At 38.4% G+C, this 21,694-nt stretch overlaps 1 protein-coding gene across 12 annotated transcripts; it reads right to left on the bottom strand.

Annotated features, from left to right (window-relative positions):
* Positions 1 to 6,694: 6,694 nt before the first annotated feature.
* LOC119786460 (RNA-binding protein with multiple splicing 2) lies at positions 6,695 to 20,230 on the bottom strand. Of its 12 annotated transcripts, none has more exons than XM_038289835.1 (9): positions 19,786 to 20,222; positions 17,551 to 17,628; positions 15,923 to 15,961; positions 15,714 to 15,776; positions 14,699 to 14,849; positions 13,828 to 13,991; positions 11,041 to 11,113; positions 7,656 to 7,687; positions 7,462 to 7,567 (listed from the first exon to the last, which is right to left on the bottom strand). In XM_038289835.1, exons 1-7 carry the CDS (start codon positions 20,020 to 20,022, stop codon positions 11,048 to 11,050), a joined length of 798 nt encoding a protein of 265 aa, XP_038145763.1. In that variant the 5' UTR covers positions 20,023 to 20,222; the 3' UTR covers positions 7,462 to 7,567; positions 7,656 to 7,687; positions 11,041 to 11,047. The 12 variants fall into 12 exon arrangements, with proteins under 12 accessions (XP_038145759.1, XP_038145758.1, XP_038145760.1 ...); XM_038289838.1 differs by having other exon boundaries at positions 13,843 to 13,991; positions 19,786 to 20,219; XM_038289834.1 differs by having other exon boundaries at positions 7,466 to 7,567; positions 7,651 to 7,687.
* Positions 20,231 to 21,694: the final 1,464 nt, after the last annotated feature.

Consider the following 21,694-nt stretch of genomic DNA (forward strand, 5'->3'; position numbering starts at 1 on the left):
CTCAGTGGTGGAGTGGGTAGCACTGCCGCCTTGCAGCAAGAAGGTTCCAGGTTTGATTCCCGGCCCGGAATCTTTCTACATGGAGTTTGCATGTTCTCCCTGTGCATGCGTGGGTTCTCTCCGGGTACTCCGGCTTCCTCCCACAGTCCAAAAACATGACTGTTAGGTTAATTGGCTTCTCTAAATTCTCCTTAGGTGTAAGTGTGTGTGTGTGAATGGTTGTTTTTCCTGTTTGTGTTGCACTGCGATGGACTGGTGACCTGATCAGTGTGTACCCTGCCTCTCGCCCGTAGACAGCTGGAGATAGGCACCAGCACCCACTTGGGATAAAGCGTGTCAGATAATGGATGTTTTTCTCATTTCTTCCCCTTTTAAGCTCCTTTGAAATTGTTCATGATTGGTGTGTATAATAAAATCTTTTGTAAGTTAATTTTTGTGTGTAAAATGTCTTAGAAGAGAGCAATAATTTAATGTGCACAGTTTTTCTGACATTTTAGTGAAATAAACTCAAGCAGACAGTGAAAGTGTTTGTGCAAATGGGGCAATGATGAGCAAAATGAAAGGTTTTATTCATTTTTATTCAAACATAATAGTTTTTCCACAGTTTTTGGTTTTAATCGGGTTGCAAGTTATGTGTTCAACCAATCTCTTGGCTAAACCGACCTATCTAATTTGGCAGTGTTTTTTTTACCCAATCTCTATTTTTAATAGGGCAAACCAATACAAATTAGTCTCATAAGCCAAAATACCTAAGTATAATTGCAACTTTCGAAAGACTTTTTTTTCTTTTTTATTATAAGAAGACAGGTTGAGAGAGTGGAAACGTGTTTATTTTTATTAGTTTCATAGCAGAGTAACTGAAAACAGAAAAGTGAATGTTTTTTTAGACTTAGACAACTTTTATTGTCATTTTGTATAGAAAGAGTGTATATAAAAAGTAATTTTGATTAGTAAAGCTTTCAGACAATAAATGAACATTTCCATTCCATAGAGTGCAGCAGTGATCAAATGTAAACAGTATAGGAGAAAAGAAAAAGAAAAACATGGTACAAAAATGCAATAATATGGAAGTTCAGGGCATTAATATATACTGTATGGTGCAATTATGCAGTATTTTGGTTTTGTGTTATCAGTGTCATGCAGAGTCTGTGACATGGTTTAGAGTTTTTTCAACAGTTCAGCAGTCAAATGGCAGTGGTGAAGAGGCTGTTGTAGAATCTGCTGGACCTGCATCGGATGCTGTGAAGCCTCTTCTCAGAGGGCAGCAGGGAGAACAGTCCATGGTGGGGGTGTGAGGGGTCATTGATGATGTTACGAGCTCAGGATATGGAGCGCTGCGATGAAATGTCTTTAATGGAGGGAAGAGGAGCCCCAATGATCTCTGCTGTTCTCACCACTATTTTCCAGTCTGAGGCTCTGCAGCCTCCACACCACACAGTGAGACAGCTGGTCAGAACGTACTCTATGGTCCTTCTGTCTTCAGGTGCAGCCATGGTGGATACGAAAAAAAGAGATGATCAGCATCTTTTCAAGAGGCTTTTACATCTTGAGTTTAGCAAGAAGAGCAGTCTGTGGTGGATCTTAACTAGCATGGTGTTAATGTGTGAAGACCATGTTTGTCTATTGTTATGTGTGGGAATGGTCTTGGTTTGTTTGTACACATGCATTTCCTTACAAAACTAAAAAAGAAAATTTATTTTAGCGTGTGAAACTTTTAATCATTTCAGTCTTTGCAGCTAAAGCAGGACTGTAACCTCTAATCTGACTGCTCTGGTCACAGTTCTAACCTCAGGCTTAGAGGTTTTCAGGCTTAAATTGAAACGGGATGAAGCAGACAGATCAACAAGTCATGAAGCTGCATGGTATGATCCTTTAAAGACTGTCACAGTGGTCCAGTGTGTTTTTATTTCTGGTGCATGATCTAATATGCTGTTTTTTGGGAATCCATCTGTTCAACAGTTAAAATCACCACTAACAATGTTGAGATTGTCTGCCACTGCAAAAACTATCTAGAAATAAGTAAAATTATTTATCCTTAATTTGAGTAAGTGAATAAGATGATTTGCCTATAGAATAGAAAAATTAGATAATATGCACTTGAAATAAGACAATGCAATTTCTTTTTCTTATTTTAAATGTAAATTGTCTTTTTCTATTGGCAAATGGAATTACCTCCTCAATTCAAGAAAAAATGCACTTATTTTAAGAAAAACATTTATTTATATTTCAACTTTTGCAATGTCCGTTACAAGGTTTGTGTTTCAGTCTGCTGGAAAGAGCTGGAAAGAGTGTAAGATCAGACATGCATGGTGTAGGATATGTTCAGCACGGCAGGTTCTAGTGAACACCAAACCAAAACACTGCATAATTGGACTACAAATATTTAATTCTCTGAACTTCCCCAACTCCCATCTCCCACATTGTTTACATTTGATCATTGCTGCACTTTAAGAAATGAAAATGGAAATGTCATGAAAGCTGTACAAAATGAAATTTCATTTTGTATACACTCTCTGTATACACAATGACAATAAAAGTTGTCTAAGAGGATGCTCATTTTTTCCATAATGTTCTTCATTTTAAAAAGAAATCATATTTGTGAAATCCCCTCTAGATGTTCTAGAGGATTTCCAAGAGCAGAGCAGACCCTTTTTATCAGCTTGTTGGGCTGTTTTTAGTTACTTGCTCTGATGTGGTTACCCTGCCAGATGATGGCGGAAGAGATCACCCTCTCCTCAACAGGTTTTCAGAGGATATGCAGCATCTTGCTGCAAATACTGAAGGACCTAAGCCTCCTTAAGAAGTACAGTCTCTGTCATTGAGGAATGTTGGTTGAGTTTTATTTGGTGCTGGAATGACGCAGGAAGTCGTCCACAACATTGGGTCTTGGCTAAGGTTGAAGAGGAGCTGTGGAACCCCCCAGAGCTCCTCTGCACAGGTCTTCAAGACTCACGGGGTGACACCATCTGGACTTGGATACTAATGGTGATTTAATTTTTCCAGATGATTTTTAGAGACAGATATAAGTGGGGAGGGAGCAGCACCGTCTACTGAATGGCAGAGAACAAATACATAAAAGCTAGAGGATCCACTTTGGAAGATGAAATATTTGAGGAGTGACAGAGATACTTCAGATCGAAAGAGGGCGGGATTTACATTTGATTGTGAGCAGGAGATAAGAATGCTGAGCTTGTTCTTGAAATGAACCCGTTTTAAAATATATTTAGTTCATTGCTCTGTCCAGACTTCTTTGATCCTCCTTCTACTTAAAGCCTGCAATCTTCTTCATCCCTCGCTACACGTCTGATATTGTTCTGTTAAAGCTTTCGTTTCATCTTCTTCCTACAGTATATACCATCTAAGTTTCTTTTTTCATGACCTCAAGTCGCTTCTGTATGTTCCTCAATAACTCCCTTTCTCCCTTCCTGAAGGCTCTTTTTTCTTGTTTTGCAGTACCTTCATATCACTGTTGATTAAGGGTTTGCCCTTACAAATACAAAAAAAGTCAACCTTCAAATAATTATGTACAGTTATGCACTCAATACTTGGTCGGGAATCGTTTTGCAGAAATGACTGCTTCAATGCAGCGTGGCATGGAGGCAATCAGCCTGTAGCACTGCTGAGGTGTTATGGAGGCCCAGGATGCTTCTCTGTCTCATCACATGGTCAGAAAGCCTGACAGAAATAAATACTCAAGTCTGGCATATGATCATTAAGCCATGTTTCAGTGAAACACATTACACTGCTCTCCCAATATGGAATGTGGTGTAATGGTTTCTTGCTTGGGCTTTAATTTCTTTTAACCTGTTTTCTAAAGATTTCACACAGTCTATTCTGATTTATTGAATAGACAGCAGGAATTTCCATCTCCTCTCTCTTGTCCTTGCTCCTAGCCCGTATCAGTGCATACTTTTTAACTAGGTTGATACTTTAGTAAGCAGTTAGTGTATTATTTCAGATTGAGAGATGTTGATGAACTACTATTGGGTGTAAAACAAAGCCAAACTGCAATGGTTGCTATGGTGATGGATTATAGAAAAACCTGCAAAAATCCAATTACATAGTATTAGACACCAGAGGCAAAAAAGAAAAAAATAATAATAGAAAGGAAACTCTGGATCAACAAAAGAAACTTCTCCAAAAAAAGATCAGCAGAATCCGGCTTGCAGAGCCACACTACTGTAATGTGCATTTTTTTTTTTTTTTTTTTTAGCAGTCTACCATAAATCTATACACATTTCATGCTTCACTCTGCTTACATGATTCAGGGATATGTCATGTTAATATTCCATCAGGATTTAGAACCTGCAAAACCGGCCAAAAGCAACAAATACTGCACCAATGTCACGGTCACTGTGAATGTTGAGCCAGAAAACCCACCCTTGGGTTACAAATAGAAACACATTTTTAAAAACATTTAAATGTCAAAGTTTGTAATAAAGTTAAACATGTAATCATACTTTTAAAATGTGCTGTACTTTATAGGCTTGAGCACAATAAAAAGTGGTAAACATGACTATTTTCTGCTTATTTTGCATCCATGTAGATTAAATAATTAGCTGTTTCTTGGTTTTTACACATTCTCATTTTAACATATTTGTGTTTTTGATTCTAAAAACTGTAAAACAATCTCAAATTTGAGGCAAGTTCTTTATTATTAGAATCTGTAGGAACTGCTAGTAAATCTGCAGGTTAAAGCAGAAAAAAAAATTGCAGTTCTTATGTGTTCTTTTCACTAAAGAGCAGTCAAGTACCGTATATGCTCTATATTCTGACTTAAAATAGTTCAAAATATTAGTTTTGATACATTAATAAAAACCCTACATTTTTTATTGTCTTACCCCTGATCACTGATAAGAGCCAATCGTTAAAATGAATCAATTAACACCACTGAAGAAACCGTAGTTACTTTAAAAGGGGTTCTGATTAATTGTTAAAGCTCTTTTTGGTTATTTTGAGGTTCATTTTTTGTTACAACAGGATTTTTTTTTTTTTTTTTGCATTGTACTTGGACATAAAAGAATGTTGTGTTTTATATGTTTATATTAACTTAAACTAAATAGGTACTAGACAAAATAAAAGTACCTTCTCCCTGAAAATCAAGCCTAAAGCATTATTCATAGAAAACTGGTATGCAAGGCCAAGCATATTTAAACATGTAACCGCTGATCAGAATACAAAAGCTGTCTGGAAAATAGTCACTTCTGCATACTATAGAGATATTTAAAAATACATAATCAGCACTACTTTGCTGAAAAAAATAGCCAAACTTGCTTGTGTAGGTAAGACATGCATCACTATTCAATTTTTTTGTAAAATATATATTGTGGAATTCATGCACTAAGAGCTGTTACCTAGAAATATCCCCAAAATGTTTGAGCTGCTTTGGCATTAAACGGCTTTCAGATACTATAACAGCCTCTTTTCAGTTGCACCTTACATTTTTGATCCGTAGGGGGCAACAAAGTCCTGTATAAAAATAAGTCTTTGCACTTTTTAACCTTCCCATCTAGCTTTTATCAGTTACACTTAGAAATTTCCATAAATACGGATAAACAAAAAATAGGAAATGCATATATGTTTTCTGAAGTCTATGCCAAACCATATATACTCTATGCATGCATAATTTTTGCAGCACTAATGCAGTTTTCCACTTGACAATATGGCAGGGTACACTCTGGAGATGTCTCCAATTCAATGGGGAATGAAGACCCCCCCCAGAGGAATTTGAGGTTAATGATAAACATGTTTTCTAAGGGAATTTATAAAATTCAAGATTTCATAAAGAGATCACTTGCATTAACCAATTTTTCTTTAGCTCATCGTGAAAATGTGTATTTAAGCAGCTTGTAGTTCTAGATCGTTTTCCTCTTAAAGCAGACTAGACCGTGTTAAGGTTCTTGAAAAGATATGTACCTTTATAGAGATGTGACATGCAGTTCTTGTCCTTGAAAGAGATTCAAGTCCATCAGACCCCCCCCCCACCCTACAGACACTTCATATTGATTCCCTGTCAATTCAAATATTGTTTGAAAGTGAAGTTAAATGACCTGTTTTTTAATAAAGGTCAAATGGATAAATCCTCAGATCATTTACCTCATGAGATAGCCATGCCAGTTTTAGGACAATATTCAAAGAGGTTTGTTTAGAGGCTGGATACCATCTATTCACTTTAACCCCAGAACAAGAACATTTAATTTTAATGAGTCAACTTCCCTTCCATGGAAGACTATTGAATCACATATGTACCTTCTATGCCAAAGCTTTACTTTTGAGTGTTGGAGCTTTCTTGACAAGAAGCTAATTGATCAACTGAAAGTAATTTGATGGGTCTGTCAAAAAAGTAAACATCCCTAAAACAGGTACAATAAAATTTGGCCACATTTGATTAACCAGCAACTGAGTTTGGAATAGCAGCTGGTCACACGGTACAGTCCAGTCCCTGGAGGATGTAGCACGGTTGGTTGAGCACAGCATCTTCCAAGAACAGCAGAGGGCAGAGTGTGGAGGTCAGCTCCACAAATGATGCAAAGAGACACTAATGCAGTGGTGCATTACAAATGACAAGTTTGAATCAATAATTCATTCAAACATCTGATCGCTGCAGAATTACAGGTTGCATTTTCGACTTGCCATAGTCTGAATGTTATTAGCTTTGGTCAGTGAAAAGCAAGGACAGATGACAAACAGAAGGATGCATTCACTTATTTTATTCATAAGATGGGTGTTTAACATCTTATGCACAGCAGATACAAGGACAAACATTTTCAAAACCACAAACTAAATTCTTTCAGTCTAATCCTGCTACCCATTTCAAAATCCCTACCCTCCCACCAAAAAAAGCAACCCTATACATTTGTAGTCCAGTTTCACATTCTGAAAGATTGCTGTAAAACAATCTCTTTTTAGCAGAATGGCACAAGCCAATTCCAACGTCCCCTTTAAACAAATTGCACTTTTTCTTTAAAACTACTTTAACAGGATACAGGATCGAAAATTAACACCAAACACAAGAGACGACTAAACATCCAACTTATATAGGTTCATTATTTAGTTGCACAAAAATGCATAAATATACATTACGCAAAAAGTACAACATTTGCACTCCTTTGCTCAAATAATGACATACACTGATAAAGAGGCCTGGGATTGTTCAAACGAAGGGATGCATTCACAGGGTCCATGCAAGATAAGCCATTTACACAACAGCCAAACTTGCACAGAGGTTAAAGACAAAGGAGCTACAGGAAGAAACAAAACATTTTGCTGTCTAGGCCAAATGGCAACACAAACACTAAGAAAATTAGGATACACAGAAATCTGCGCTCTATATTCATGCCAAAAAGACTAACATGCAATGACTTAACGCCTCTAAACCTCCTAGGAGCAGCGGCAACCCATGGAAATATTAAACAGTGACTTCAGTTTTCCTCAGCAGGCAGGATCCATGGGGTTTGTATGAATTCAGTTTTAATCTGAAGTGCTAATGGTACCGCAGTAGTTGCCAAGGATAAGTTCAGATTGTCGACAGCAAGATTGTTTTAACTCCAACTCCCCCCAGAGACAACTGGAAGGAGATAAATACTGTTTATAACAATGCACATCTGTCCATTAAATAAACTTGTTTAAGTTAACGAGGGCATGGCAAACCTCACTTCAGGTGGATAAAGGTGTGGTTCCCAGAGGCCTGAAAAGAACACCAGGAAAAGACAGGTTAGTATTAAAGACGTAAAATCTTCAGCTAAAAGCTGACACTGTAACAATGCATCAGGAAAAAATTACTGACAATATCAAGATGGAAGCCAGTTTAAGAACCTAGAGACTGAGATCAGGATGTTGCAGTTTTAAATAGTTTGGTAGGTTAGATTTTTGATGCATGAGAACATTTACAGCAGAAACTACATTTAGCTAGTCTTCACCTTCTGCATAGGACTTAATAGGATGAATAAATCTGGAAGTGGTATAGAGCTTATATATCATACCGGATTGTAAGGATAACCTGGATGGGTTCATAATTCTTCATTTTTCTCCCAGTTTATACAAGTCAAGCTCATTTGTACGACAGTATTAGGGCAAGGCTACAGATTTTTTTCTATTTCAAGAATAAAGTCATAACATTACGAGAATAAAGTCGTAACACTACGAAAAGTCAAAATTATAATAAAGTTGTATTTTATGACAACTCTTACAAGAAGCATCGCTTTCCCTAAAAATCAGGAATTTTGCACATCATGTGAAGTTATACTTTGGCTTCGGTTTCACAAATAAGGACATCTTTTAGCAACATCAGCATCAAATTGGACAGGATGTGGACTGTTGATGTTCAGGGGTGCTGGTTGGATCTACCGTAAAAGGTTTATTTCTGTAATGGGTTGTGGTATGATGACTTCTTGTAATATTCCAACTTTATTCTCAAAATAAAAATAAAATCTGTAGCCTGGCCCTAATATTCCGTAGTACATTTGAGCATTTATTTATTCATTTATTTTCTTTTATTAAAGGCACCTTCCCTGTTAGACCCATTGGCACTGACACGATGATAGGTCTATGCATGAAGGAGTTTATTACGATTATTGGTGTGAAAAAAAACAAAAAAAAAACTACACTTGTCTGGTTACACATCTTTGAACCAGGAACATGAGAGGGCAGATTTTAACTGCTGGTGTTGCATTTGTTGGTGGACACAAAACACCTTTTGTCAAAATGATGAGTTCTCTCCATCCTCTAAAACTCATGAACTGCTGTGCTGCCATTTCATTTTGCTGTTTGCACCTTGCAATATGTATGAGTGTAACAGCGCCCCCACTGGGGCTGGCATGTATTCTACAGTGGTTACAGATTTCTCAAGTAGGTGAAAATTTTTTCCTCAACCATTACATTTTTTCCTTGTTATAAACATCCTGCTAATTCAACTGGGAAGAAAGTCTTTGAAAGATATAAATCCACTTTACCATTTGCTAGAAATGGAGAAAAGGCCTGTCATGAGTGGGTTATGCTCCGATTAGGAACTTTAAAACTGTTTTCTATGTTCCATTTAGTTTCAAAGAGACCGATACCAGCTACTTTAACCCTTTTGATTTTTCCTAAAAACCTGCAACAAATAGTTTAAAATTGATTTAAACTGATTTATACACATCCCAACTTGCACCACAGTGTTTCTTACGTGCCTGCTGGAAATGTTCTAATAGTTTAAAAACTGCTCCAACAACATGTGGTATGTTTCTAAAGAGGTCCAATGATAAAACAGGTATTTTAAAACTAGGGGTTGCTATAATCTGCTTATATTCTGGAACAGTTCCCCCCTGCTGCTGTAAATAATCTTTTGCACCAAGTCAAAACCAACTGCAACAATATTTTCCAGGACAAGTAAGGCATGTTTGGTAAACTAGACCATTCCATATAGGTGCTTTACTAATTAAAATACTGAATATATCCGTTTTAAATATTTGAGTCAACTCGATTATGGCTTGCAAGCCAATGAAAGCACAAAATTTAGTTTCTCAGAAAACTAAAGTTAGGTTTTTGTACCGACATGCCAAGACTGCATAAATGGCCTACACTATCATGCAAAAATTTTGAAAATCATAGGAAACCTCCAAAAAGGCTGCTGTATGCAATTATTTCTAACGAACAGCCATCAGGGGTAGCTGCAGCTTTAAGAAAACTTGACTGCAGTTCAGAGATCTAAAATACCTTTTATTTGAAGAAGTTTCACATTTCATCTTTGTCATTGACAGGACTACTGAATGCAAATTGCTTGGTGTCCAGTGTGAAGCTTCCTGATTCACTCTGGGAGCCACTTTATTACTTTTAAAGTTAAAGCCATCTACTTTGAATGGGATTGTTATTTTAAAATTTTCCATTTGCTGCAGGATACTCATGCAACGGTCCACTCTGCCTAAAATCAGTGTGCTTCAATCCACTATTGCTGTTCAACTAGCTAGCTGGCCCAAAACCCATGGAGAATATAGTGCATTCAAATAGCAGCAAAACACAAGACCACCCTTTCTGCTCTTCAACTCCTCATGGGAACTAGAACGTGTGTGCTTGTTCCCAACACAGCTCTGTTTACCGTCTGTCCATGTCGCTTGGCGATAAAAACTTAGCAAAAGATAATATGTGCACTACACTGTCAAATTCAATATCAGCAAACTTTAAAATCCACTGGATACATAAACAGTAAAGAGGATCAACAAGAAGAATCTAGCAACGAACAAGGATGTACAATGGTGTTAGGGAGCACAAAGACTGGCATGTGAGACAACCAAATGATCTGATCCTCCCCAGGAACTCGAAGCCAAAGGATCATCCACTGCACCCTGCTTCCTATTACGGTCCTCTAGCATTAGTGTCTCACATCTTTAAGATGACTGTCTGATTCAGGCCTGGGCCCAAAAATCAGGTCATTAGCAGAACTGATGAACTTGACAGCATACAGAGAAGGTAACTCTGCGATTAGATCCACGTGTGTGAGCAGAGACATCCAAAACGTGCAGGACACCAGACCTCCAGGACTGCAATTTAATATGTCCGGACTATACCTTTAACATCTTCATTTCACACTATATCCCAATTCAAAATACCAGCACAGGAAAAACAGAGTGCAAGTGCTGTACACCAAATCCACATCTAGTTAAGATCTTTAAGAGTTTTTATTAATCGTAAACATTAAAGATGACTGGTTTGTGGTTTGATTCATTGTAAGCCATAATCAAGATGAACAAATTGAAATATTACACACATACATTGTGAATCCAGTTTGTGAAATAAGTCACCTTTTCATTGATAATTGAGTTATTCTAAAGCATCAGTCAATTGCTGGAATCTGCATCCTGCCCTTTGAGGTCTTTTTTCCCCTTATTCTTAACAGATTTTTGGGTCAGGTTGGACAAAATGTTTGGTTTTCTAACTAAAAATCTTATTAACAGTCAGGCCCCCTCAATGCCAAAAAGTAATTAAGTTTTTCTTTTCACTTCAAACAAGGTTACCAATTTTTTTGCATTGAATACTGATTTACAAGTGAGGAAGAGCATTACTCACTAAATATTTAACAAAACTGCCGGGACTTCCATCCAGGCTGGGAAGTCTCAGAAGGGGTAGGGTACCAGCGCATCTAAAGAAACACAAACAAAGTCATGTACACCACACCAAAACCAAAATTTAGTTCCAACTGTTGCAGAACCATTTGAAATCTGGCTTTGGAGAGGTAATATTTAGGGGACTGTCCCTTTAAGCCCAGCTCACTAACGCCATGGGAATGTGGGGCACGTAGCTGCTTAACAAGGACAATGGTCCAAGTAATTAACAAGAAGCTAACGTGCAGAACTGAACCGCTATGTCCAGGCATTTTCACAGTGCTAGCATATTTGGGTTTGTATAAACCTCATCAGTAGGATGTGTCCCGAGCTTGTTTCCCTTCATGCTACAATTGCACAACCAAGCAGATTTAATATACGGTTAGGAGACCTTTAGGGACTTCTACCTTTGCTGCCTAATGGCACTACAGGCGTCAGTAGAGGAACATTTGCAGAGCCCAGGGCCCTTAAAGGATCTTTCATCAGAACGTAATTAAAAGTGCTCCCTCTCCCCTCCTCCATTATGGCAGCTCCAACCACAAGGTGGACAGTTAGTTGGCACCTCAAGTGAAGATCAACAGGTCTGACAATTTCTCCAAGTAAATACCTGACATTCTTCTGCTTTTGGAGTCAGACTTTGACACCCTACTCTGAAGCAGCACTACCCTGGAGGAAGTTAGCTGGCAGTGAAATTTAAATGACCCAATGTTAGAAATATTTTCCATTGCTATTGTTGCTACAGGTCCTGTCCAATACTTTATTTGTAGCTGTAGCATGAGCACAGCCGTCAGGATGACGCAAATGCTGTGTGGGTTTATCTGAACATGCAATGATCCTTTTTTGCTGCAAGAATGAGGCTTAGATCTTGAGAAGTGCCACTATAGTGCTTAAAATGTAGAACTGTGCCTTCAAGTAAAATACTTGTCTTTTGTATTCCAAGAATACCTTCAGCTTACAGATTACATTTTCATTCCACAACCAATAATAAAAAAAAGGGATGAACCATGTGCCATTAAAGGAAGAAAGTTGTATCCATTTCCAATAGGTTAAAAAAATAAAATATTCAAGTAACAATCGGTATCAGGTGAGAAACCCCTTTGCAAAGGCCTATAAAGGCATTTATTGCTGCAAAAACTCAAAACGCCACTTAATTTGCCATCTAGCAAATCACAGGGCAGTAACTCAATGCATTAAAACAATCGTCTCCTACACACCTGAAACAAGTGGCTAAACTACTTCACTAACAGCAGTCAGGCTCAGCCAATGAGCTCACATTAGAGTGAAGGATGTTGAAACAGATGCATCTAAAAGTCCAGGATAGCAGCCCTTAAGGACTGGAGTATGAGACCGGCACCCTGTTATGAAGACGACTTGCAGAAAGTGTTGATCTGAACCTGTCAAAGTGCTTATCTAGTAGGCGTTTCCACAAAACAACCCAGGTTAACAGAATGGTCTGACAGTTGTGGCTGTAAATGTCTTGATGTTAGAATAGACTGGTTCAGAATAACCAACTGAAATTTTTATTTTTTATTTTTTTAAAACGTACTTCAAAGCCCAGTTTCCACTACCCTTTTGAAACCGTGCCGTGTGAATGGTACGCACAACTGAACCGGACCGTGCCAGACACAACCGACCTGCGCTAACATGGTACTAGTTCAGTTCTGGCACCGTTCTTAGATAAAGAGCGCATGAGCAGACCGCATCATCTCCATAATCATGAATTTTCAGACATTCATAAAAATACTGGCGTCCCTATGGTGCCACATGATTTCCAGTGATTATTCTGCCAAGCAGTGTGATGAACCTCAACGTCTGTCGTTTCCTGCATCTGTAAGCCCTGATTAGACTATCGTTTGTCGTATCCACTTCCCAAAAGTAAATCCAAAGGCTGCCTTCTTCACCCGACTCTCCTCAAACAACGAAATATCACAACATCATAACTTCCTGAATGTTACAGGCACCACCAAGTTGATATGCTTGTTTACCTCTAGAGAGCAGTAGTACCGTAGATCGTCACTAGGAGGCGAGGAGCCGCGCTAGCACGGTGTGTAAATGGTCGTAAGGAACAGAGCCGGGCACGGTTAACTGATCCAAGCTCGGCACGGATAGGTTTTTAGAGGGTAGTGTAAATGGGGTATAAGACAACACCTTAAAGTAGAAGAGAACCAGCAGAAAACCACACTGGGTCTCCATGTTTGCCAAGAACAGGAAACTGGACAGTCAATATAAGCTGTGATATTTAGATTGAAGGGTCCAAATTAGCACTGACTGAACATGGTTTGTACCATTGCTGTCGATGGCCATATCCTTTAGTCCAGTGTAGCCATCTTCTGACTGCGACTTCCAGTAGCGCAAGATAAATTACGTTAAATTAATAGACACCAGGCTCCACATTTAAGACTGCAATCTATTGAGCACCTTTGGGATGCGATATTGGCCGCAAATCTAGAGAAAATGTTTGCCGTCATGTCAACATAGACCAAAACCTTAGAGTGTTAAAAAACCATCAAGTCTAAACCATGAAGAATTAATAGAGGCATGTCCAGTTACTATCATTTAGTCTTTGAACTTCCATTCATATTTTGACTAGGTTTAACCCCAGCACAGCAGATATCTGGGTAAAGGAAAAAAAAAAAAAAAACAACAACAACATTTTATCATCAATTTGATTTCAGCTTCCCTTTTAATTTATACATCAGATACAAAACTCCATAGTGTCCAGAGTATTAAAGCTTTAGGAAGAGAAACACACCGGTTGCTCCCTCACCTGGGCGTGGAGGGCTGCAGCGGCAGCAGCAGCTGCCGGGTAGGTGAAGGCCGCGTGGGGGAGGCCTGGGGTCAGCTCTGTGGTGTACAGGGGGTACGGAGTCCAGGCATCTGGTGATGCTGGGATCAATGCCGCCCCTGTCAGATCATCTGAGGATGTAAAGAATGGCAATAGAAAAACTGACTGCACTGCTACAGCTGCTCAAATAGATGCACACTCGCATATTTCTAATAGAGGCCGATTACCAAACATGATAAAAATATGACAGAAAGTCTGATGACTTTGTTACGGATCCACCACAGGTGGATCCCACTGTCAATTTATATAGCTGAAAATATAATTTCAAGATAGTCATTCCACATCATTTAAATAAAAACAGAAGCAAATGGCTTTTTTTTAAAAATGCATCAAGAAAATGAAGGAAATGTAGAAGATTTACTGTAATTTAAAATCCTGCGGCTTTAAAGCCAGCTTTAGTTTTACCCCACAACAGTAAATTTATCTGAAAGAAACCCTGACATTAACTGTAGCACTTGTCAACCACCACCAGTCTCAACCTAATGAATCAAGCAGATGTTTAGGCAAACAGAGCAGAGATGTCACTGCAGACCAAAACCTGCAAGTGGAATTTCCCCAGCTGTACAGAAGCAAAGCAACTGAATAAAGAATAGCGATGACACATGCATGTGAAGGTGAGTTAGTCCTTTAATTTGTTAGAAACTGCTGATTCCCCTCCCAAACCAAGTAATCCCAAAACATCTTCAGATCTTAAAGAGGGCAACCAGGGCCACTGAGCACTGACACTGCCAAGGTGAGTGTGGATGAGAGCCTAGAGTAGTGCAGCTGTAGAACTTACATGGGTCCCGTGCAATGAAGTGTGCTCCTAGAGCAGGGTGGATATTTGTGGGGTTCGGTGTGGCCATCAGCTTACTCTTTGCCATCTTCGTGTTGGCTTTAGCAAACTCTAAGCGCAGGGTCTGGGGGCTTTCGGGATCAAAACGGATACCCTGGGAGGAGAGACGGAGGAGGGGGAGGAGGACATGGTTGTAAGGGAGGCGAGCTGAGTTCATTGGGGGGGGAGGGTTAAAGTTTAGCAGTCTCACCTGGCCCCCCCTTCCCTAAAACTGTGTTTCAATAGTCAGGGTGCATCTTTCAAAGATCTGAAGGATACACTTCTGATATTTCCACACGCTCCCATCTTGTTTTCCTTGTGAGCCACAAGGAGAAGGAGATGAGGGGAAAAGGAGGCCAACAGCGAGATATTGTCATTTATTTTTGGTGGTTTAACCCTGCTTTTGTGTTTTGTGCCCTAAGCATTGTGCCCACATGCAGGTGAGTAGTATTTTGGTGTATGTGTTTTGTGTGTGTGTGTGTGACTTCTAGTGTGTCTAAGAGGTGATGCTCCTAAGGAATGCTAAGCTATGAGAGAGAAGTGTTAGATACTGCCAACGTGGGCTATGGGGTGACAAAAATAAGAGGTTACACTACTAATGATGTGTCCAAATAACTACACATGTGGCTATAGGACAGGTATTACAGTAAAGCAGTGGTATGCAAAACTGAGGAGAGCTATTAGACTAAGAAGAATGTGTATCAAGGTCAAAGTAAACTACCGTAAGGCTACAGGATTCTGGCCTCTTTCCAAAAATGGCCCTGCCATTGAGTTGTAAGAGACAAAACGGGTCGGCTTTGAGAAATTTCAGAGGGAGAGATGACGTTTCTTACAATGAAGTTCCAATCATTTTGAGGTTTAAACAAACAGGTTAGCACAACAGATTTAGAAGATGGGAAAAAAAAAAATAAAAAATAGGGGAGAAATTTTCTAAACTCTTCAAGAAATTGACTCGGGTGAATTCAAACTTGCCGCTTACATTTAGAGCATTTTTTGCAGCTTCAGCTCCAGAGCGACTGTCGAAAGTTACAAACCCGACAGGCTGCAAGACAAAAGAAATGCGTTGTAAAATGCCAACTCACCTCAAACTTTAATAAATTAAATTCTCAATAAAATAAAAGTTAAGTAGCAAATGACAAATCCATCTGGGTATCAGAAGAGCTTCAGAGCTGGTGGAGAGTACCTCACCTGTTTTGATGTTAACTTAATCAGTGACCCTTCATAACCCTGTGGGGAAAAAGATAGCCAATTATCCACCCTGAAGTCACATGGAGGAGGTCAGGCATAAAACATCTCACTATATGAAGCCAAATCTGCCTTAAGGCACCATCAAGTCAATCAATCATAGAACTTCCTTTTGCATTTGTAACAAAAGAGCAACAAAAATACAAAAATCATCATTCGATTAACTGGTGAAAAAAAATATTGGTATTCAAAACCTTAATATCTACATAATTCAATTCAATTCAGTTTATTTATATAGCGCCAAATTCACAACACATGTCATCTCAAGGCACTTTACAGTTCAACCAGATCATACAGTCAAATTGATACAAAGTTTTCTATCTAAGGAAAACCAGTTGATTGCATTGACTCATTGACTCAAATACAATCCCCCACACTAAGCATGCTTGTAGCGACAGTGGAGAGGAAAAACTCCCTTTTAACAGGAAGAAACCTCCAGCAGAACCAGGCTCAGTGTGAGCGGCCATCTGCAGAGGCCGACTGGGGTTCAAGGAGACAGAAGCAGAGATACAAAAAGCAGCTGTAAAAGGCGGCCCCGTCCAGGAAACACACAGCCAGGCAGACGAGCTCCAAGGCAGCTCATAGAGCATAGAAAAAAAAACATAGAACAATAGGTTTAACATTCAAAACAGCATTAAGGATGGTTATAATAGGACAAACTCAATATAAAAGCATTTTTCTATAACCATAGGAAGGTGGTTTGCTTCCAAATAAGACCCATAAGCATAGAAAATGTAATTTACCCATGGTGGTGTATGGCAAAAAAAGAAAAAAAAAAATATGCAACAGCTTCAATAAATCAGGAGGAAATCACCCTTGTCTTCAAAATCAATTTCTTTTCCCTGCAAGATCTGCTTGAAGCAGCTCCCAAACACGGAGCTGTGTTTGCCTCATGATGAAATAAAAGCTAAACAATTGCAAAATAAAAAAAAAAAAAAGTTGTAGTTAAAAAAAAAAAAATTGTTTCACAATGTGCAAATGTTTGAGGTGCATGTCCAAATTTCCCTGCTTGTGTGTGAGCTGGGTCAGAGAAAAATCGCTTGGCCAATCGCAAGAGCTACTCATTTACACATTCCACAGGACCATCCATGTGCGAGGGACAACACTTCCAATTTGGTTCGTTAGGACAACGGTGGGAGGAGGTGGGGTGTTTATGGAACTTGGGCCGAGAAAGGAAAGGAAAAAAAAAAAAAAAAAAAGCGTAATAGTTTAACAATGATGTGACCTGATTTCCATATATGCAAATGTGTAAACTTCCTTTAATAGAGAAACTTTAAACAGAGAGACCTTCGTTCTGGAGCCTAGCATTAGACGAGTCATTTACTAGATTGAAATGATTAGTGGCTAAAAAAATAAATGTACCTGCACTTCAGATGAAAGTTCCTAAACATTACAGGAATGCCCCTCTGCACATAATCCCTTCATAACTATTTTCCATGAATTTGCCCCAGAAGCTTGTGAACAGCAGCTTTTTTTTTTTGTTGAAAAATGGTGACAAATTTGTTCCATTTAAACGCTGCAAGCTTCAGTAAAAACCAGTGGACTATCCTAAGAAATGTGCTGCAACTTGCCTTAAAAGGTCTGAAAAGAAGATAAAGTTCCCGTGGTTTGATGTCAACTGGTAGACCGCTGACAAACAGAGTTCGAACCTGCAAATAAGGAAAAATAATGAAACTGGTCATTTTAAAGCCTTGTTTCAAAAACAGATGCATGCAGTTTTGTGAATAAATGTGAAACCTCAATTTTACTTGAAATATAAAACAAAAGACCTTGGAACAACATTTATACATTCCTTAAATCTCCTTTATATTTGTTTTAAAAATAAAAGGCTTCAAGTTTATAGTCCACCTCCACAGTTAAATATCAGATTCAGTTTGATATTAATACAATTGAGGAAAAAATACTGAACTGTATAATAGTTCAATGGTTTTTCTTCATCTCTTTGCAATTAACTCGTTAACAAACCAAAGGCGGGGCAAACGCTGTGTGATATGGGGACAGATAAAAAAAAAAAATGGCCAACAGGAAAATTGTATAAGCAGACTCAAAAGAAAAAATTCATATATACCAAAAAAATATGGTCTTCAATATTTTACTATAGCCAATTAATGTAACTATTGTAGCAGGACATTGTTTCTAGTAGCAAAAAAAGGACAGCAAAAGGGAAAGCATGCATCAGCTGGAATTATAAATGGCAAAAGGATGCATTAATGCAGAGAAATGTTTAAATATTTCTTACTCCATCCAAAGGCAGAGAAAGTAAGATCAGATATTAGAAAAGTTTCAATATTCTCCTTCCTGTTAAACAGAAAACCCTAATACCCAAATCCCATCTCTGCATTGGACTAGAAATCACGTTGTCAGGACACATTAGCTTGATTTAATAGAGTTAAAATGTTTCTGCCCTTTTCCCCCCCAGTGATAAAATTTGCTCAGGCTGCCTATATGTAAAGTGGAATCTTTGATCCCCTTGAAAGACCCATGGCCCCCCTTGACTGGACAGCAAGCGTCCTTATTCCAGCATGGCCGACAGAATAAAGGCCCATTAGTCCTCAGTCGGCAGGGAGGCCTTCAGCACAATGGAGCAGCAAGAGGAACAGCGTTGGACAACAGTGCACAGCGTGACACAATTTCCTTCCTCCGACCAGTCGCCCCTGCCCTGTCCGTCCAACATTTTTCAGGTGCTAAACGACAGCGGTTCTCAGCTCCTTTTACATGTCAGTGTATACAGAAGATTAATACCAGATTAACAAGGACACAATGAAGTAGATGTTTCCATTTATTCTACAGTTTATGAATTTAACTGCCTTAAAAGTGCAAACCTAATGATGTAAACTTAGAATTATAATTTAATTCTAATATGGTCAGGGAAAAAAAATGTTAAAGCATTTTTCCAAAATGTTTTCCTCTTCCTCCATTTTAACCACACATTTCATCTTCTAAAGACAATGAGGAAGGATGCATGCAAAGCAAATTAGCAGCAAGGAAAAAAAAAAAAGAAAGAAAAGTCAAGTGGCCCAAAAAGGCTTTGTTATAGGACAATGGCAACCAAGGAGGACCAACAGAAGACTCACTGCTTCCTTTAGAGCTTCTCCACAAGGAGCCATTAAAGAGGAAATAAAGCTGGCCGCACAGAGAGAATACGGGTATCTTTTAAAACGGTTTATCGTAAGGGAGATCATTTAATCACTCAGTAAAAAAAAATAAAAATAGGATTATTGCCTAATATTTTATTACACTAAAGAAAGACATCTATATAATGAAGCTTTATTTTTTTTAAATGACAGATGGGTGTAAAAGAATGTTAAAATGAAGGTTAAAATAAATGCAGCCATTTTTAAAAGATTAAAATGTACAGTAAAGCAATTGATACGTGGTTGGTCCCAACGAAACAGTATTCAAGGCTAGTGGGAGAAAATATAATACAAATTCATACTTTTATGTAAAACAAAAATGCACAAAAAGGGAAAATAAAAAAAACAAAACAATAGAAAATTATAAATAAACCCTTTAGGCTAAGAGTGTAAAAGATGTCTAGGTAATTCAAGATTGTATTTTTATTATTACTTAAAATCCATTTTAAAATATTAATAGATAAAATGATAAATAGGCCTACTACACCGTTTATATACGATTCAAACTGCATATTTCCTAACCTCTATAAAAACCAGCAAATATTAATTTCCTTTCATTCAGTGAGGAGCCCAGGCTCTTCAGAGGGGCCGGAAGCTCCAACATGACCGGGTCCAAGTCCTGCAAAAACCCAATAAACTGACAAAAACAAAGATAATCCAGGGTCAACTCACCTCCTCCTCGATGGAGACGTTGTTGTTGGGCTCAGAGTCAGCTTTCAGACTCATGGTGACGCTCGCTTCGGCCGTGGCTGCGCACAGGATCAGGTTTTTCCTCGCCGGGTGGGTTTTACTCCAAGTGCGCCTGAAGTCCTGCTGGGGTTTGAACTTGAGCGGAGATGTGCGGAGGTGAGGTCGCGTAGAAGAGCAATCCGGGTTCGCTTTGGAAGTTTTACAGCTACACAGAATCATTCATTAAGAGACGGAGGAAAAAGTTTGCAGGAGGGGAGGGAAAAAAAGGAAAAAGAAAAGAGACGCGCTGTAAAAACAAAAGGTGCGAAGGTGGATTAGGTGCTCCGTGTGTGAGGGTGCGAGATGAGGGGGAAGAAGTGCGCGTAAAAAACTGAAAGCGCTCACATCAATGCCCTCAGCTGTGTGCGTGTGTATGAGGGGGGGACTGGTAGGAACAAGTAAACTTTTCTGATTGGAGCCCGTCTCTGCGTCCTCCTCCTCCTCCTGGTTTTCAATTAGGTCATCAATTATGTTGGGGTCTGCTGAGTGCTGCAATCAAGCTGCAGATCTGCCTCAGCTGTTGCGTTAGCAGCCCCCACCAGAGGCGTAGCCAGAAAATTAAATGTAAACTGAAGGGGGCCAAAAGAGGAACCTCAGGGTCCATCTACGCTGTTGCAACAGGAACGAGCACAACATCCATATTTTCTAAATAAACAATTACAAATAGATCCATATATTTAAACATCCTTGCTGTCTAAATAAAGGGTATAGTGGACAAAATGTCTGTGGCAAACAACTTTTCCAATGTCATTACTTACCTACTTTTATCAAAAATTGTTCTGCATAACATTAATATTAAATTTACTGATATCTACATTAAATGGATTTTTAAGTTATTATTAAAGTAATAATTTATCTATGATTTCAGTAAAAACTCCTTATTGACTTGCAGAGACACATAATTTTCTCTTTACCCCTTAAAATACAAAATTAGGCTCTTAAAAGTGCATGAATTCTGTATATATCAACCTTAATGTTAGTATTTTTGATGTGCATAATTAACCACAGGGTTTAAGTTGTCAAGTAAGTATTAATATATGAAAAATGTAAATGTTTAATAAGCTTAAACATTCGTCTTGATAGTATTATTGCTGCCATCGTCTGTATTAGAGGGTGAAAAAAATGACTGCTAAGGGTGGCCATGTCCAGCAGGGCCGAGCCAAAGGTAAATGGGGTCCTAAGTGGCCTGCCTATAGAGAAGGCAATATGACCTCAATATGAAAATGAAATAGTAGAATTCAGTTATTTATCAGTGCTTGCTGTAAGGTTCAGTGTAAACCTTTCATATACAGCTTCAGACATCGACTATGACTATGGACTATGCTGTTTGCCGTAGGCCTACTTTTATATAGTTTCTTGTTGTGATTTGTTTGCAGTTACAGTCTGATTAAAATATGATCCCAGCTCAAACAAGCAGAGGCAAAAACAGAAAAAAATAATGTTATATAAATGATAATAATATATAAATAATCAAATCTTGAAATAATTTAGACATTATGTAAAGTGTCCATTTATTTGTTTCCACTTTGTCAAATATAGTTACTCTTATTCAAAACTGTATTTTTTCTTATCAGCTTGATAACAAATAAAATAAAAATTAGAAAACACCTACTGAATTATTTTCTACATGAAACTCAAGGGCTCCTGGTGGTCCCCTGCTGGCATTGGGCCCCTAAGCATGCTTAGGCTTAAAGCCAGCTCTCTAAAAAACAGAAATATGGCTTTACAGATCACTCCCAACCTGTGAATTTATATCACTCTCTAATCAGGGATCAAAATGTGACATGTGCTGACTTGTGCTGTGAATCGGTGCTATATAAATAAACAGAATTTAATCTATATGCTTGCTTAT

This window comes from Cyprinodon tularosa, unplaced genomic scaffold, assembly GCF_016077235.1.
Source record: "Cyprinodon tularosa strain WSP-4 unplaced genomic scaffold, ASM1607723v1 ctg272, whole genome shotgun sequence".
NCBI classification, from domain to species: Eukaryota; Metazoa; Chordata; class Actinopteri; order Cyprinodontiformes; family Cyprinodontidae; genus Cyprinodon; species Cyprinodon tularosa.

What these genes read in the sequence shown, in the direction of transcription:
- LOC119786460 (XM_038289830.1), bottom strand. Translation starts at nt 20,022, where the DNA reads ATGATTCTGTGTAGCTGTAAAACTTCCAAAGCGAACCCGGATTGCTCT. An exon ending in ACGTCTCCATCGAGGAGGAG is followed by an intron (nt 17,629 to 19,785) that starts GTGAGTTGACCC and finishes CCTTATTTGCAG; the next exon opens with GTTCGAACTCTGTTTGTCAG. An exon ending in CCCAGGTGAGGGAGCAACCG is followed by an intron (nt 7,688 to 13,827) that starts GTGTGTTTCTCT and finishes TGTTCTTTTCAG; the next exon opens with GCCTCTGGGAACCACACCTT.